Source organism: Dreissena polymorpha, chromosome 12 (assembly GCF_020536995.1).
Source record: "Dreissena polymorpha isolate Duluth1 chromosome 12, UMN_Dpol_1.0, whole genome shotgun sequence".
In the NCBI taxonomy this organism is placed as follows: Eukaryota; Metazoa; Mollusca; class Bivalvia; order Myida; family Dreissenidae; genus Dreissena; species Dreissena polymorpha.
Genome location: NC_068366.1, coordinates 37,435,637 through 37,451,046, shown reverse-complemented (window position 1 = coordinate 37,451,046; position 15,410 = coordinate 37,435,637). Strand labels below are relative to the sequence as shown.

Below are 15,410 nucleotides of genomic sequence, written 5' to 3'. Positions count from 1 at the left end.
ACACTCAATTTGCCATTTGTAGTTAAATGTGAACATATACACATAACGTAAAGAAAAGCAGTTTGTTGTTAAATTGCATTTTCAATATTTATTATTCAGTTTTGCTTGTTTCTTATTTAAAAAAAAACGTAAAGAAATTTTTAACAGGATTTATACTGTTAACTTTATGACCTCGTAAAAACAATGCCTCCATACATTATATTAGCTAAATGATCGATTTGTATACATGTGTATTTTTTCAAGCTGCAATTTAAAGCAAATATTGCAGTCTTCCTTTAGAAATAGCCAGGATTTTCTGGGCCTTTCAGAAGAACTGAAAAAATTTGCGCAATAAAAAATACAAACAAATTATCACACAGTTCTGTAAGCAGAATAATTTCTGTTTGTTATATTGTGATATACCCCAGCCAGCTGTGTATACATGCTATCAGAAGCGTGTCCCTGATTTTGAATCTGATCACAGTTCACTAGCACTACTGTTGCCATGGTGTATTTCTTGAAACATTCACATACAACAATAATAATGGTTCAGTCTTGAAATATGCACTCCAGCAATCGCTGTTTATCTCACAATATGTCTATCCGAAATGAACGATGCTTTGTGTAGCATATTCTCAGTGACTAGTTTGAATTAATCTACCAAATTCAATACTCTCCTTAGCAGCCAAAGTTAATTCACACTTTAATGCTTTGTCATTCTATCTAGAAAACACCTCCAACTTAACAAATACTTCATATATCAGTTTCCATATAAAATGTCATTTGGTAAAAGGTCACTTCACTTATAAATCATTTTTTTCATCAGTACCCAATTCTCTTTTGCAAGTGGCCTTTTAATGTCATATTATCCCCAGGTAAGACAACAATGTCAGTGCTCTACCCTGTAGCACAGTAGTCTCCCTTGGCTAGAAATCCTCCATGAACACAAGTACTCTGACATTGTTAGATTCTTCACAAAAATATCTTCATAAGCAATAAATCAGCCTGTCGTATCTCCATATAGAGATAATTTTGCTGGTTTTATATAATATTAGTTAGTTGAAATCTCAATTTGACTTGCACTTTCATTCTATATCAATTATTTATTCCCCACCTGCAACATAGTTACTAACGGTTGTAGTATATTTCCACACCGCTGAATTCTGTTCCGGTACTGCTTCTGTAAGCAGGGTTTCGTGTGTCAAGGTACTCAACATCCTGGGACTTTCTTTTGTAAGACGTGTCCTTTTTGTCGTTCCACCAGCGGTACACCAGGATAATTAGAAGAACGATCAGAATGAAGGTTAGAGTTCCAATCACACTGGACACTATGGCAACTGAAAAGTAACAAACTTAAATGTTTGAAAGTGGTGCATATTTATTAGTCTATATTGTTACAAGAATTTTCATTGGTCGGTATTGTTACTTCTATTCTCATTGGTCACAGTTGTTATGAGCAAGCTAATTGGTCAATATTGTTACAAGCATTCACATTGATCGATATTGATATAAGCTTTTGTATTGGTCAATTTTGTTAACAAGCATTGTATTTGATTGGTCAATATTTTTACAATTATTCTTGTTGGTCAATATTTTTACAAGCATTCTCATTGGTCTTTATTCTTACAACATTATCATTGATCATTTGTTTGAGTCAAGACTAAGGTTAAGAATCAGAACAATGGATCAGAATAGGATGAGACCTCTGCTATCAAGTGTATCATACCGAATGGTAACTTTTCTTCCTTCGTATTGGACACTGCAGTATTTGACGTGATCAGAGGAGCTATCTTGGTGGTCTGGACTTCAGGACTTGTTGTGATTTGAGGAGGAACGGTGAGTCTCTCAGTGGTTGACGGCTGACTTGGTATGAGAGGTGGCCATGCTGAAAACAGATTTGATTGAATTAATCATTTTCAAAATAAATGAGTCATGATCAAAACATGTTTGAGATTTTGATAAAAATTGCACTGGATCAATCATATAAAAATAATTGTAGCAATTAGTGGTATTTTGTATGTGTGGTATTGTTTGTAAATAAAATAGAAAAACATTCAAACACAATTGTAACATTTTTTATAATACAATTGTTATTGTTTATTTATGTCAAGAAACATTTTTTCATGTGCTACACTTACATCTCTTAACTTCAAAAGACTTATTTTAAATTCTTTACTAATATGAGACAAAAAGTAGTTATTAAGGACGAAATAAACTATTCCACAAATCCACATACACCTCTTTATCTTGAAAAGCCAGAAAAGAAAAAAAATAGCGAGGAACTTGGTTAACCCTTTCCAACTCAGAAGCAAAGTTAAAATGGCTATGTGCAAACAGCATAAAACCAGAACAGCCTGCGAGTAACTCACAGTTTGTTCAGGTTGTATGCTGTTTGCTGCTCATCAGTATCTAAGGGTTTGAAATAAAGCCTTTACAACTTGAGTCTAGTAAGAAATATTTTTAATTAAATATAATTTTCTGCGGGACTACAAATATGCAAAAATACGAATCTAAGTGGTAAAGGGTTTAACAATATTGCAAATAACTATGGTAACGATCACTAATACCTTCATAGAGGATCCAGAACCCCTTCTTGTTGGTCAGCTCATTGAGGAATAATGAAGAACTTGGTAAAACAGTATTGGAAATAACTATAGAAACGATCACCAATACCTTCATAGAGGATCCAGAACCCCTTCTTGTTGGTCAGCTCATTGAGGATAATGAGGAACTTAGTTAAACAGTATTGGAAATAACTATAGAAACGATCACCAATACCTTCATAGAGGATCCAGAACCCCTTCTTGTTGGTCAGCTCATTGAGGAATAATGAGGAACTTGGTTAAACAGTATTGGAAATAACTATAGAAACGATCACCAATACCTTCATAGAGGATCCAGAACCCCTTCTTGTTGGTCAGCTCATTGCTCTGAAACTTGATGGAGATCTCGTTGCTCTGGAGTGTTGTCAGCTTCTCATTGAATCTCAGCCCACAGAGCGTAACACTGCGGTACTGGTTAAAGGCGTACATCCAGTCCTTGCACCCGTATGTCCCGTTAATCTCGAGGTCCATGTCGATCACGGTGAGGTTGATCTGCTGAGACGGGTCAACCCTAATCCGGGTCAGGCAGTCGAGGTTGTCTCGGTAGTTGCTTGGAAAACGCGGCGTCGATATGTAGCCTCTCTGAGCGGTGAGAACGGACGACTGACAGATGTCTGTGGTCTCAATCACTGGAATATAGAGTTGGAATTGTCATGTGGCGGTGCTTTGAAATTATAAAAGTTTTGCTTCATATTACCATACCTGTATATTATATCAATTTGACGTTTATTGTTTGGTATTTTTGTTTCTACAAATTTGACCATTTTTATGAGATTTTTGTATTTGAAACACTCTAAATAAATGTAAAGTTCAAATGCATCTTGAAGCTGATGTATTTTCCATTGATTACATGTTGTAATTATTATTTGATTTGTTTGTATAAATATTTATGAAAATAGTATATATCCTACCGTAACCCAAATTCGACGACACCTAAATTCAACTATGTTCTATTTGTATTGATTAAATGGATGATTGTCTTGGAATCATTTCAAAGTAATACAGCCGAGTTTAAAATTATTATTTTGTGCAATTAAACATTTCATTATTCCTTTCATTATTTGCTAAATATTGCTTCATGTAACCGTTACATGGTGGATTTTGGGTCACACTGGGATATGTGAATTATTTTTCTATTTAATTGCTAAAATTATTCCAAATAGCCTGAGCATTTTCATAATTTATTATGGGACTTCTTACCTTATGGAAAAGTCCTTCCCTGTTCATATTTATGTGGATTTGCATTGATTTACTTGAAGAAAATTGAATATAAGTTGATCAAGTCTCTCAGTAATTTTATTGAAATAAATGGAGTTTATAGGATCTCTCTCGTATATGGACCAATATATCATTACTGGAATTAGTAGTGTGTAACCTTGGGTCACAAGTTTTGAATAGAAACTCCAAATTTCCCATGACCTTAGGTTATGAGTTTATGATATTTTGTGAACGGGTGTTTAATTTTCTGTAAGAAATGAGACACCAACATTACTAGTCTTCTTTTATGCCACTTGTCAGTTGGGACTTGTGTCGTTTTGAAAAATACTGTCACATACCTAAATGAGATGAAATTTAATACCTGTGAGAAAGTGATATACAATCATTAGGTATAGAATATGTATGGGGTCATTGAAATAATTTGTTTTTAAATATGATGCCCTTGATGCTTGTAATTTAGGACATACCTCCTGTAACTCTATTTGGTGTTGGTGTATGGATACCCACTAGAAAATTCTAACCAAAATGTGTAACTTATGTCATTTCCTGTAATGTCTTTATATATATGGACTATCATAAAATATAGTCAATAGATAACATTCAATTAAATGTATGAATAAATAAAGAACACAATTGAACATTCTATTGCATTTGAATTACACAAATTAATTCTTTGTGTAAAATTTCAACATGCCCAGTCTGACATTGTTTGGTACTGGTGAGATAGATGTAAAAATATATTTGTTCCCCATTGTTTCTTTGATCTAGTGATTTTACTGTGGATTCCTCTTGAACAGCTTGTCACAGTAAAACTTGTGCAAATTAAAGAAGTCTTTGGAACTGTACAAACAATTACCAACAAAAACACACACCTAGTAGGCCGACAGTTGTTGAATGTGGACATTCTGGTCTCAATACTCTCAATCAAAATTCAGTTGTGGGCCCTTTTCATACACACAAAATGAATAATTAAAGCCTGTTGTTTGTCTGTTATGTTTAATTTCAACAGCGTTTATTCCGTCAAATAAACATTAACGTACAATAGAGTGAACATCGATCTATCGCCTTTTTGCAAAATACTTAGTTCTCTCATTGTTTGCGGTAATCGGTAATCGTCACGGACACCTAGCTAGATCACCACCAGCACCTGTTGAATTCCCGCTTTAATTGCTTGACAGAGGCCATTGAAATTAATCGCATGTTGACCGACACTCATCTGAAGAATTTATGGCTGTTATAGAAAGTAAATGAGCTCTTTTTTATTTTGGTGATTTTTTGTTTGTGAGAAAACAACAATGTACGCAGTAAAATGACATAGACACATATTTGATTATGTATTTTATATAAAAAAAGTGCATGATATATGATATATTTTTGCAAGGGTTTATGACAAAAAAATCAAATCCATGAATTATAAATAATATTGTCCTTAAACAATAATTTGTGTAGGTTTGGATACTCTTTCATTTATCATGTGTGCAAATTTGTCGGGTGTTTGCAGTGGTGTAACCAATTTTACGATTCTCAATGTTTAGATGCTTTTAAGTATGAGCGCCCAATAACATATTTGACCTAGTTTATTGGCCTAATATTACATTCCAAACAATAAATAGGCCGTGCTCTGTGAAAAAGTGATATAATGCATGTGTGAAAATTGTTGTCCCAGATTAGCCAGCGCAGTCCACACAGGCTAATCAGGGACGACACTTTCCCTTTTTATATTATTTGTTTAATGAAAGTCTCCTTTTAGCAAAAATCAAGTTTAGGCGGAAAGTGTCATGTCTGATTAGCCTGTGTGGACTGCAATTTAACAATATATGGCTACCAAAAAGTACTTCTATATGGAAACAGCTTGTGCCATCAACTAGTGAGCCAAATCATCAATTGTGACAAAAAAACAACATTGTAAAGCAAAATTATTGTCTTTTTAAGTCTTTAATGTTGTAAACTTTGATACATTTACTCTTCAAAAACATATTTGGTAACCTTAATTGAATTTCTCAAACATTAAAAAATCTATTATTTTTGGTAGTATTCAAAAACTGACATTTAACCCTTTGAGCGCTGGAACCGGATTTTAAAGGCCTTTGCAAACAGTTTGGATCCAGATGAGACGCCACAGAACGTGGCGTCTCATCAGGATCCAAACTGTTTGCTATTCTGATAGTATTCTTCAAAAAAAAATCAAATAAAATGCTAAGTTTAGAAATTCAGCAGACGACATTTAAGCAGACGACAAATTTCCCAGCATGCAAAGGGTTATGTATCTTCTGTTTCCATAAGCTTGTCAAGCAGTTAATCTCCCACACATGAATGTAAATTTAAAGTTAGTCCTTGGAAACAACATTTATTTCAATATCTGTCTAACTTGATCCTAATTACAATCAAATTAACACTTTTGGAGAAACACACCATTGTGTGTAATTAGTCAGATGGAGTTTTTTTTATTGACTCAACATGTATTCTAAATCAATTTAGAAAAACTCTGGTTTAATTTAACGTAATTTAAGACCACAATAGAGATTCCCTGGAGTGTTGAGTTTTTGAATTGTTTATTACCATGGTGACGGCTAGCTAAAAATGGTGCTAAGTCCAGTAATTTTCAGGATGGAAGCTTGAATCAGGAATCATATTTAATTATATTTGTTTGTTATATTACTCCTTCCAGGGTAGTGACTAAGTGTTGCTAGCTCTTCAATTGGAGTTGCTACTCTTCTCTATAGAGGTGAAAAACCTGTTAATTGCATGATTTAGAATTGTTTGATCTTCAAAAGAGATGTTTTTTCCCAAAGTTGAGAGAAAAAAAGTAATAGCACATGATGTTAAAGAACAATTATCCATATAAATATCAATAATCATTGTGAAAAGTTTCCAGGGAAATAAAAGCTCTGGTTAAAATTTTGAAACAACATGTTTGTAACATAAAGTTAATTTGTACACTAAAATATAACAGAAATTTATGGTATTATTGTTATTCAGTATTACTAAATATTGTTTTGCTATAACACATGTGAATGTTATGTTATGATTATAATAGAAAAATAATGTAGTGATTTCTTTGTGGTTGTAAATCTTTTTAAACTAAAAGTAAAAATTCAAACAAAATGTTAACATATATCAACAGCAAACAGATATGTTCAAAATTGTGAACTGATGACAATGTATCCTGTTACTTATTGAAAACCAATTAAAAATATATTGAATATGAACAATATATTACTGTTTAGAAATATGGGAGCCTAGAATATGCCCTTTTATTTCATACAAGATAGGCCCTTATACGTTTTAAGTGCAAACTATGATTAAAAACAAGAACAGGCAACAGCTATAAAAGTATACAAGAGACTGTGCAGTCTGCACAAGCTAATCAGGGACGACACTTTCTGCCAAAATTGGATTTTTGCTAAGAAGAGACTTCATTGAAATAAAAAAAATTCATAAAAGCGGAAAGTGTCATCCCTGATTAGCCTGTACGGACTGCACAGGCTAATCTGGGATAAAGCACATGCATTAAGCCCAGTTTTCTCAGAAAGTGTCTCAAAAGAACAATAACACAACTTACCAGGGTCACACGTGTATTGCACTTGGAAATAAGTGCTGTTTTTATCACAGTTGTCGAGTCTCTTCCCACTTCTGGGAACGGTTATCAAGCACGAGTCCCGGCCTGTGCACGGGTACGGCGTGTGCTCCAGCTGCGTGCAGTCACCTGCACGGAACGAACACGTGTTCGAGTTACTGAACCCGTAGAACGTGTTCGTGATGCGCAGCATGTAGCCAGATCCACAGTTGATCCTTAACGTCTTTTGCTCCCCCGTGAAGCATTCGCTGATGGATTCACCTGGAAGCAGAAAATATGGGCCAAATTTCAATCCAAATTTGTGATACTGGTTATCTGAAAACACTCTGTTGTTCAGGAGAGGCATTTACCAATAATATGCAACAAGAAATAAGTGGCGAAGTTGAAAACGTCCATGCTACTCAAATTCATACATGCCATAATTTTTTAGGTCCAAAGCGGGACATTCCATAAAAAATTGTCGGGACATTTGACCAAAAAGCAGGACACCTAAAACGATCTATCATTCCACCTTTACTATAGTCAGTATAGTACTAACAAAAACTCTTGATACTTTTATTCAAGACATAAAACATCTGATATGAAGCATGAAATCTAAAACATAACAATAACAGTTTTATTAAATAAGACAATAGCAAACAACGAAGATAATATTCATCTGTTTAAGAGTACAAAATCTAGAACATTACGACAACAATACTCATTATATTAATTTCAATGGCAAACATTAACGCAGGGGAGGCTATCCAGTTGACTGAAAGTACGGGTTACAGTACACTATCTACCGAACAGTTACATCAGTTACACACGGAATGCGCGGCCGTACACATTTCCGTATTTTGTTTTCTTCCTATATACACAGATTAAACTGAATTGTGAATTGTCAGGCGCTGTATTGGGGTAGTGTCAAACTGTCATGAATAACAACACGTTGTTTTTATTACAATAACACAAGACAAGATGGGTAACTCTTTTACTGTTTGTTGCGATGTTTTTTAAGCATGTGTCCATGCGCAGTTTGTTACTTGTCAATTGTCGCGGCTTAATTGGAGAAGGGTCAAACTGTCATGCATAGCACCTCGTTGTTTTTAGCTTAATTGGAGTAGGGTCAAACTGTCATGCATAGCACCTCGTTGTTTTTATTACAATTACACTAGACAGGATGGGTATCACTTATTGGACTGTTTGTTGCGATTTTGGTATATTGCACATTCGGAATATCCCGCTATATTGGAACTAAACATTGAATGTAAAAGACTCATTTATGACGTAGCGTTAATTTTACAAAACAATTGTTTTTTAAACCGTTTCAAACAAATACAAAATAAACACATTTTCAACATTTATTTTATTATAATAAAACTATCGATAGCAATAAGCGACCACTATCTTGAAGACCACCATGGTGTGAATGCCTGATGAAATCAATAATTAGCCGATAAATGGCTGATAAGGTGTCATAAACAACACTGGTACACACGATAAGTAGAATCGGATTGTTAATTGGGGGGCAATAAAGGGATTAGCGGTGTTAAGTGTTAGCGAAACAGAGCTTGAATAGCGAATTTTATTGGGAACCTATACACCTTACATCGTTTTTTACGAATGTCGGGACAAATCGTCTCATGGCGGGACGGCGGGACAAAGGGCCCAAAAGCGGGACTGTCCCGCCGAGATCGGGACGTATGGCATGTATGCTCAAATTTGCTATGAAAAACATTATACAATATGTTATGGTTAACTCTCCTATATTTTATTGTTCTGTCAGTTTGTCTTACACTCCAAAATGATAACATTTTCAACAAAAACAACAACCAAGTTTACTAATTGTCTTCATTATACATGCAGCTTGCTAAACAGGCTTTTCAATCCTCGACAATTAATTGTAATAGTGATACAAGACCATAGAGGTCTTGGCTGCCTTCTTATGATGAAATGTTCTCAGTGGCATCAAAGATAGTATCAATTAAGTTGAATGGAATACAGGTGCTAATTTATGATGATTTTCATGTACAATAATTTGCATGCCATATTTGAAGACATACCAGTAATTGCATCTGTCTCTAAGTGTGTTGAACATAATATTCAGGTTGTATATTGAAAGTCAAGATTTTTGTGAGTCATATCTGTATTTTCTGTAATTGTATTTAATGTTATATTCAGGTTGCATATTGAAAGAAAAGATTTTCGTGCATTTGATGAGTTTTTGGAGATGGGTATTTCTTTAGTGACCAAGAAAATTTGAAAAATCAGACTTTTCCCCCGAACATATTAAATGATGATCTGTTTTAAATAATTTTGCTGTTGAAAGTTTTTTATGATTTCAGATCAATAATCCAATCAGTTAATTGAAATCCTTGGACAACCAAACTTACACATACAGGCAGTCTGAGCAAATTATTTGCATCTTAATTACATCTGCTGTAATAAATATCCAGTTGCAGCTGTACAGATAAGAAGATTATGCTTGTTTGCAAATTGGCATTTCTTAAGTGACCTGGGGCTTTTGTGTATTCAGGTAAAAACGGTTTGCTATTCCCCACAGAAGCCCATAAATGTCTTAATACACTGATAATAAATGTTATAGCAAATGGAGGTGTTATCTTAATGAGCTGGGAAATTCCACTTGACCAGGTAATTTCAAGAGCAGGTCTGTCAACAGGGAAGTTTTAAGCAAATATTGAGCATTTTGAGTGAGGTCAATTTAGGTCATGCAATAGGAACTTGAAGTAGACATCAAATAGTATTGTGTAGCCTTTCAAGAGCACTTGTTTGTTGAAACACTGTTGTTATGACAGATTATAATAACCAGGGTGTTGAACCGGTTGTATTTCCCAGGCTGTCAGGTTTTTGTTAGGGTTTTTGAACATGAAATATTCATGCTTGTCATATTTCAATTTGTTGTCAGATAAAAACATGGTATTGATAACTCACTGTTATCCATTTGTTTTAGACATGGAATATCCATCTAATAAGGTTGCATTTGTTCTAAGCAATTATTGATTCACAGTATTTCTGCTGATTCAAATATATAACACTTTGGTACAGGTATGCAGGTGGACGCCAATTTTTAGAAGTTTATCATCTGTGCTATTTATTTCCTCTTTTACACCCACTGGATCATTCTAATCAAATGCAAATCATGATTGATGGATTAATTAGTACAAACTTGATCCAAAGTCAAACACATTCTTTGAAAAAGAAAAAGAAAAAAAACAGCAGTCAAGACTAATTGGCTCTGTAAAAAAAGAACCTCATTTCTGGCACAATTTCAAAGGCAAGGTCCATGTATATGAACTCTAATCCAGTATGTTAAGGTAGTGTGTGGGTTTGTTTGAATCACAACTAATACCACTCATGAGGGAGCCACCCATAATAATATGATGGTAAAACTATGGTAATTTTGATATCATAGTAAAGAGCGCAGAGTGCAATACTGTAGGGTGTGGCGTTTTCATGGTTATTCCAGGTACTGTTGGTGGTTACCTTCATTACCGCTTCTGAGGCACCCAGATTTTCATAATTTCTTGGCACCTAGTATATAATTTTAATATCATGTTTCCTGCACTTAAACATCCTGATTATAGGATTGAGGTCTTATACTTTTGCAATAGTTTATTTACCTGTTTTGATCGGGATTGTGTTAGCATGTAAATAACCAGCGGGATGAATTGTCATAGAAACAAATGCACACAAGTTGAATAATAAACCAGCCCTCATGATTTCTGATTTAACATGTGATGTCAATAAAGAATACAAGTTAAACATAGGTCATCAGCTGATGTTTAGTTTTCCTGCCATAAATCAAAATCTGAATTGTAAAATTACTGACAATTTTTCTGTTTAAAACTTCAACTAAGAATTAAGTTCAAGTACTGATCACTTGAATGTTACACATTTACTATGTGAATGCAGGTTCCCCTTCTTTGCATTTCAAGCACAAGCTGTTTTCATAACTAAAATTCAAATAAAACTGTACAATAAAACTGGTGTGTTTGTTAATTACCCATAGTAAGTGGCAATGTGTTACGATGGTTAAGAGACTATTTACGAGGGTGTTGGTATCGCCAGATGTTGCTGCTCAAGACCGCCTCGTGTATTGTTATGATTTCATTGTTACAATAAACATGGGGGCTTAATTACGTTGATCGGGTTCAGTTTTGCGAAAACAGATTGAATACAGGTAATAATACAAGACAAAGAGCAACACTGGAGTTTGCAAGAATTATAAATATTATAACAGTGTACTATAAATAAAAAGAAAATATTTACATGTCATCTTGCAATGAGCAATAATACTACCTTGCAAATGCAAACCTTGTTTTGATCATTTAACTTTGCAACTAAAATTAAGTTCATGGTTTCAAAAGTATTTCATTCATATCATGGAATTTATAAAAGCGTGGGAACAAGAATTGCAGGCCATTTTACATAGAAATCCTGTATGGATTATTAACAAACTTCATTGTTTTCTTGCTGATAAGCCCATCTTGGATACACCACTCAAATATTTCTTGCTGATAAGCCCATCTTGGATACACCACTCAAATATTTCTTGCTGATAAGCCCATCTTGGATACAACACTCAAATATTTCTTGCTGATAAGCCCATCTTGGATACACCACTCAAATATTTCTTGCTGATAAGCCCATCTTGGATACACCACTCAAATATTTTTTGCTGAGAAGCCCATCTTGGATACACCACTCAAATATTTCTTGCTGATAAGCCCATCTTGGATACACCACTTAAATTTGAAGCTCCAGGCTCATTGGAACATCATTTAATGGGCATCAAAATATCTAATTGACATTGCACTAATAAATTGACATTTGCTGCTGTACCAAGTCCTGAATTATCACATATGAGCTATGTGGCTATGCCCCTTAACAAAATACAATGAACCAACTTAAACTTTATATACAGTCAAAGGTAATCAGATTTAATATTTGTCCAAACCAAAATGTTCCAATTCAGCTGTAGTCTTAGGATCTTTCTCATTTAGCTTAATATGATGTGAGAGAAATGACAATTGTGCTTTGATAAACGGGTATTTTGCTTGACTACCAATTAGTAGATTTTGTGATATTTGTTATAAAACCAAGTTGAGTTTTTTTACTATAGATCTCAGCTTACCACCTGATTTTAGGTGTTAAAAATGTATTGTAGTTTTATAAAATAATACATAAACCAGCCAATGCATTTTGAGATATTATTAAGAGGACCATATTATGGATTTGAAGATATTTGTAACAAAAACTAACACTATGATTTTTAGCCACTAACCTTAGGATTTTATGTTAGTAACTTAAAGATTTTGAGCTACTAACCTTTAAAGATTTTGAGCTATTTATTTATATTTAGGATTTTAAGCTACTAACCTTAGGATTTTGAGCTACTAACCTTTAAGGATTTGAGCTTCTAACCTTAGGATTTTGAGCTTTTTATAGAATGTAATAGAAATTGCAGATTAACAAACAATTAAGATTTTGAAAAAAAATGGTTGCTCTTGCACAAACCTGTTGATTTTGCAAGATAGTTGAGGAGAGGTAGCAGAAGATATAGTGTTGACTCCAGTCTGGCCATAATGCTGTCTTCACATTGAAATCTGAAAGTAGAAAATAGAATTGGGAATCATTTTTATGAATTTTTTTCCAAGTATGTATCATGTACAGATTTTGTTGTATAATGTGTATGATGTGTGGGTTTGTTAAAAAAAAGGGTATACTTGGGTGAGTGGAATGTGAAACTATGAGAATTATTAAGAAATGTTACCATACATGATTAATGTTCAGAAATTAAGTGATACACATTCAGCTGCTAGAAGAACTCTTGAGATATAAACAAATGAGTCGTGTTCTGAGAAAACTGGGCACAATGCATGTGCATAAAGTGTCGTCCCATATATGCCTGTGCAGTCTGCACAGGCTAATCAGGGACAACACTTTCCGCTTTTATGGTATTTTTTGTTTTCAAGGAAGTCCCTCCTTACCGAAAATCAAGTTTAGGCGGACTGCACAGGGCCACAGGCTAATCTGGGATGACACTTTACGCACATGCATTAAGCTCAGTTTTCTCAGAACGCGGCTCAAATGTTTATAAGCCTTTGATTGGTCAGTTTGGTGTTGACCATTCTTGGAAAAAACATCATTTAAATAAACATCCGTTTATCAAAATAATTAATTTGGTTTGAAAGGATGGATGATTTATCTTTAAAATTATAGCCAATCAAGAATTTAATCATGATGCATTACTCATATTTAAAAGCGTTTTTTGGTTCTAGTTCTACATTTAAAGGGTTCTAGTTTGACTATATGAGGTAGAAGTCATAAACATACAATATTGTCATGATTATAGTGTGAGTCTTTGGAAGTTTAATATAATGTTATTCTGCTGATAGATTTATCAGATTTATTTGATTTATACGCTATTTGTATATATATTTTTACTTTGTTTGTTAAAAAATAATATTTTGTGTGTTTTGTGCTTATCAAATAAGAAATCTCACAACTTACTTAGTGCATAGAGTATAATTATACGCTAAAAAAAAGTTCTATTTCATATATTTGAGCCGTACTCTGTGAAAAGGGGTTTAATACATGTGCGTAAAGTATTGTCCCAAATTAGCCTGTGCAGTCTGCACAGGCTAATCAGGGAGGAAACTTTCCGCCAACAATGGATTTTTGCTAAGAAGAGACTTTCTGTGAAGGAAAAATATCATAAAAGCGGAAAGTGTCATCACTGATTAGCTTGTGCAGACTGCACAGGCTACTCTGGGATGACTCTTTACGCTCATGCATTAAACCCCTTTTTCACAGAGAACGGCCCATTTAGAAACTTTTTTTAATTACTTTAAAAAAGTTATAACAAAATGTGATGTCATTCAAATATATATGTGAGGTTGAAGTATGATGAACATCTAGCTGTTAACTTGGAACAATATACATGTATATCAATTTAATCCAGGAAATTATTTTTTGGGGTAGGGGGAGCAAGGCTATACATTTTTAAAGGGAACAATTTATTGTTGTCATATAATTTAATAAAGATCGGTTCAATGTCTTTTCAACACTCTAATATCAAACGCATAAAAGGTATTATCACCACTAAAAATCGCTGTCATTAAAATCCATTCAAAATTCCACACCATCACCTAGTTATCTGATTGCTGCGGAAATATTCATAATCACTCACCTTAACTGCAGAATAATAAAATCCCTTTTATCCTGAAAAATCTTTGATAATCCAGCTGAGTATCATTGCTATCCGCGGGCTAACTTCAACAAGTACATAGGAACACTGTGTCCATTGTTATTTTTTTAATTCAGATATATTGATAATTTCTGTACTGAACTGTTTTTGTTACTTCTGCAAATTTAGCATTTAAAGCCTATGGTATCTATGCTAATCAACCTGCAATGTCTTAACACATTTTTGTATAATATTTTTGGCTCAGTATTTGTTCGTTTATTTTTTCAAGTAAGATACTTCTAAAGTTGATTTTGCACTAAAATAATGTTTGCAATTTTAGCTCACAAATTGTTAATAAATCAGCATTGCACTTCAACTCTGCACCATTGATTGCTGCTCGTTAATACCCTGCAAATATGCTTTAATCCATAAAACCCCAGTCAGTGGTCCAAAATCTAGGAATTTCCCAACAATGTTGATCCTCAATATGAAATATCGGTAACTGCTGGCAGTTGGTATCTGTTTGAACTGCCGATTGATTAACCTGGTGCTGAAATTGGAGTAGTTAAAAAACTCTGAAGTACAGGTAGTACAGAGGAGGCGGGGTTTAAATACAACTGACCAATCAGAAGGTGGGATTTAGTGGAGTGTGGCCGTAATGGAGTTGTACAATTTATTGAGAGATGGTAATTTCAAGAATAGTTCTGCAATAGGCTTTGGTTGTTACTGGTTGATGGTTGGAGGAGGGGGGGGGGGGGGGGGGTAGATGACTACATTTTTTTCTTACAGCTTTTTTATGGATAACTGGGGCCATAGAATAATATTTTAAAATATAAGGGAC

At 34.0% G+C, this 15,410-nt stretch overlaps 2 protein-coding genes across 2 annotated transcripts in view; one reads left to right on the top strand and one right to left on the bottom strand.

The window, feature by feature from the left end:
- LOC127852533 (activating signal cointegrator 1 complex subunit 3-like) overlaps positions 1 to 471 on the top strand; it is a 117,648-nt gene extending 117,177 nt beyond the window's left edge. The window contains exon 35 of the mRNA XM_052386488.1: positions 408 to 471. Coding sequence (XP_052242448.1) covers positions 408 to 471 — 64 coding nt within the window. The remainder of the gene's footprint in view (positions 1 to 407) is intronic.
- On the bottom strand, positions 123 to 15,104 carry LOC127854236 (protein SpAN-like). Its single transcript, XM_052389255.1, has 6 exons — positions 14,573 to 15,104; positions 12,898 to 12,986; positions 7,363 to 7,638; positions 2,864 to 3,211; positions 1,706 to 1,864; positions 123 to 1,316 (listed from the first exon to the last, which is right to left on the bottom strand). Exons 2-6 carry the CDS (start codon positions 12,962 to 12,964, stop codon positions 1,108 to 1,110), a joined length of 1,059 nt encoding a protein of 352 aa, XP_052245215.1. The 5' UTR covers positions 12,965 to 12,986; positions 14,573 to 15,104; the 3' UTR covers positions 123 to 1,107.
- Positions 15,105 to 15,410: the final 306 nt, after the last annotated feature.

Excerpts from the sequence above, each read along its gene's own strand:
- LOC127854236 (XM_052389255.1), bottom strand. The coding sequence starts at position 12,964 with ATGGCCAGACTGGAGTCAACACTATATCTTCTGCTACCTCTCCTCAAC. Across the intron at positions 3,212-7,362 it reads GCAATACACGTGTGACCCTG|TGATTGAGACCACAGACATC; the intron begins GTAAGTTGTGTT and ends TCTATATTCCAG. Across the intron at positions 1,865-2,863 it reads GTTCTGGATCCTCTATGAAG|CATGGCCACCTCTCATACCA; the intron begins GTATTGGTGATC and ends ATCTGTTTTCAG.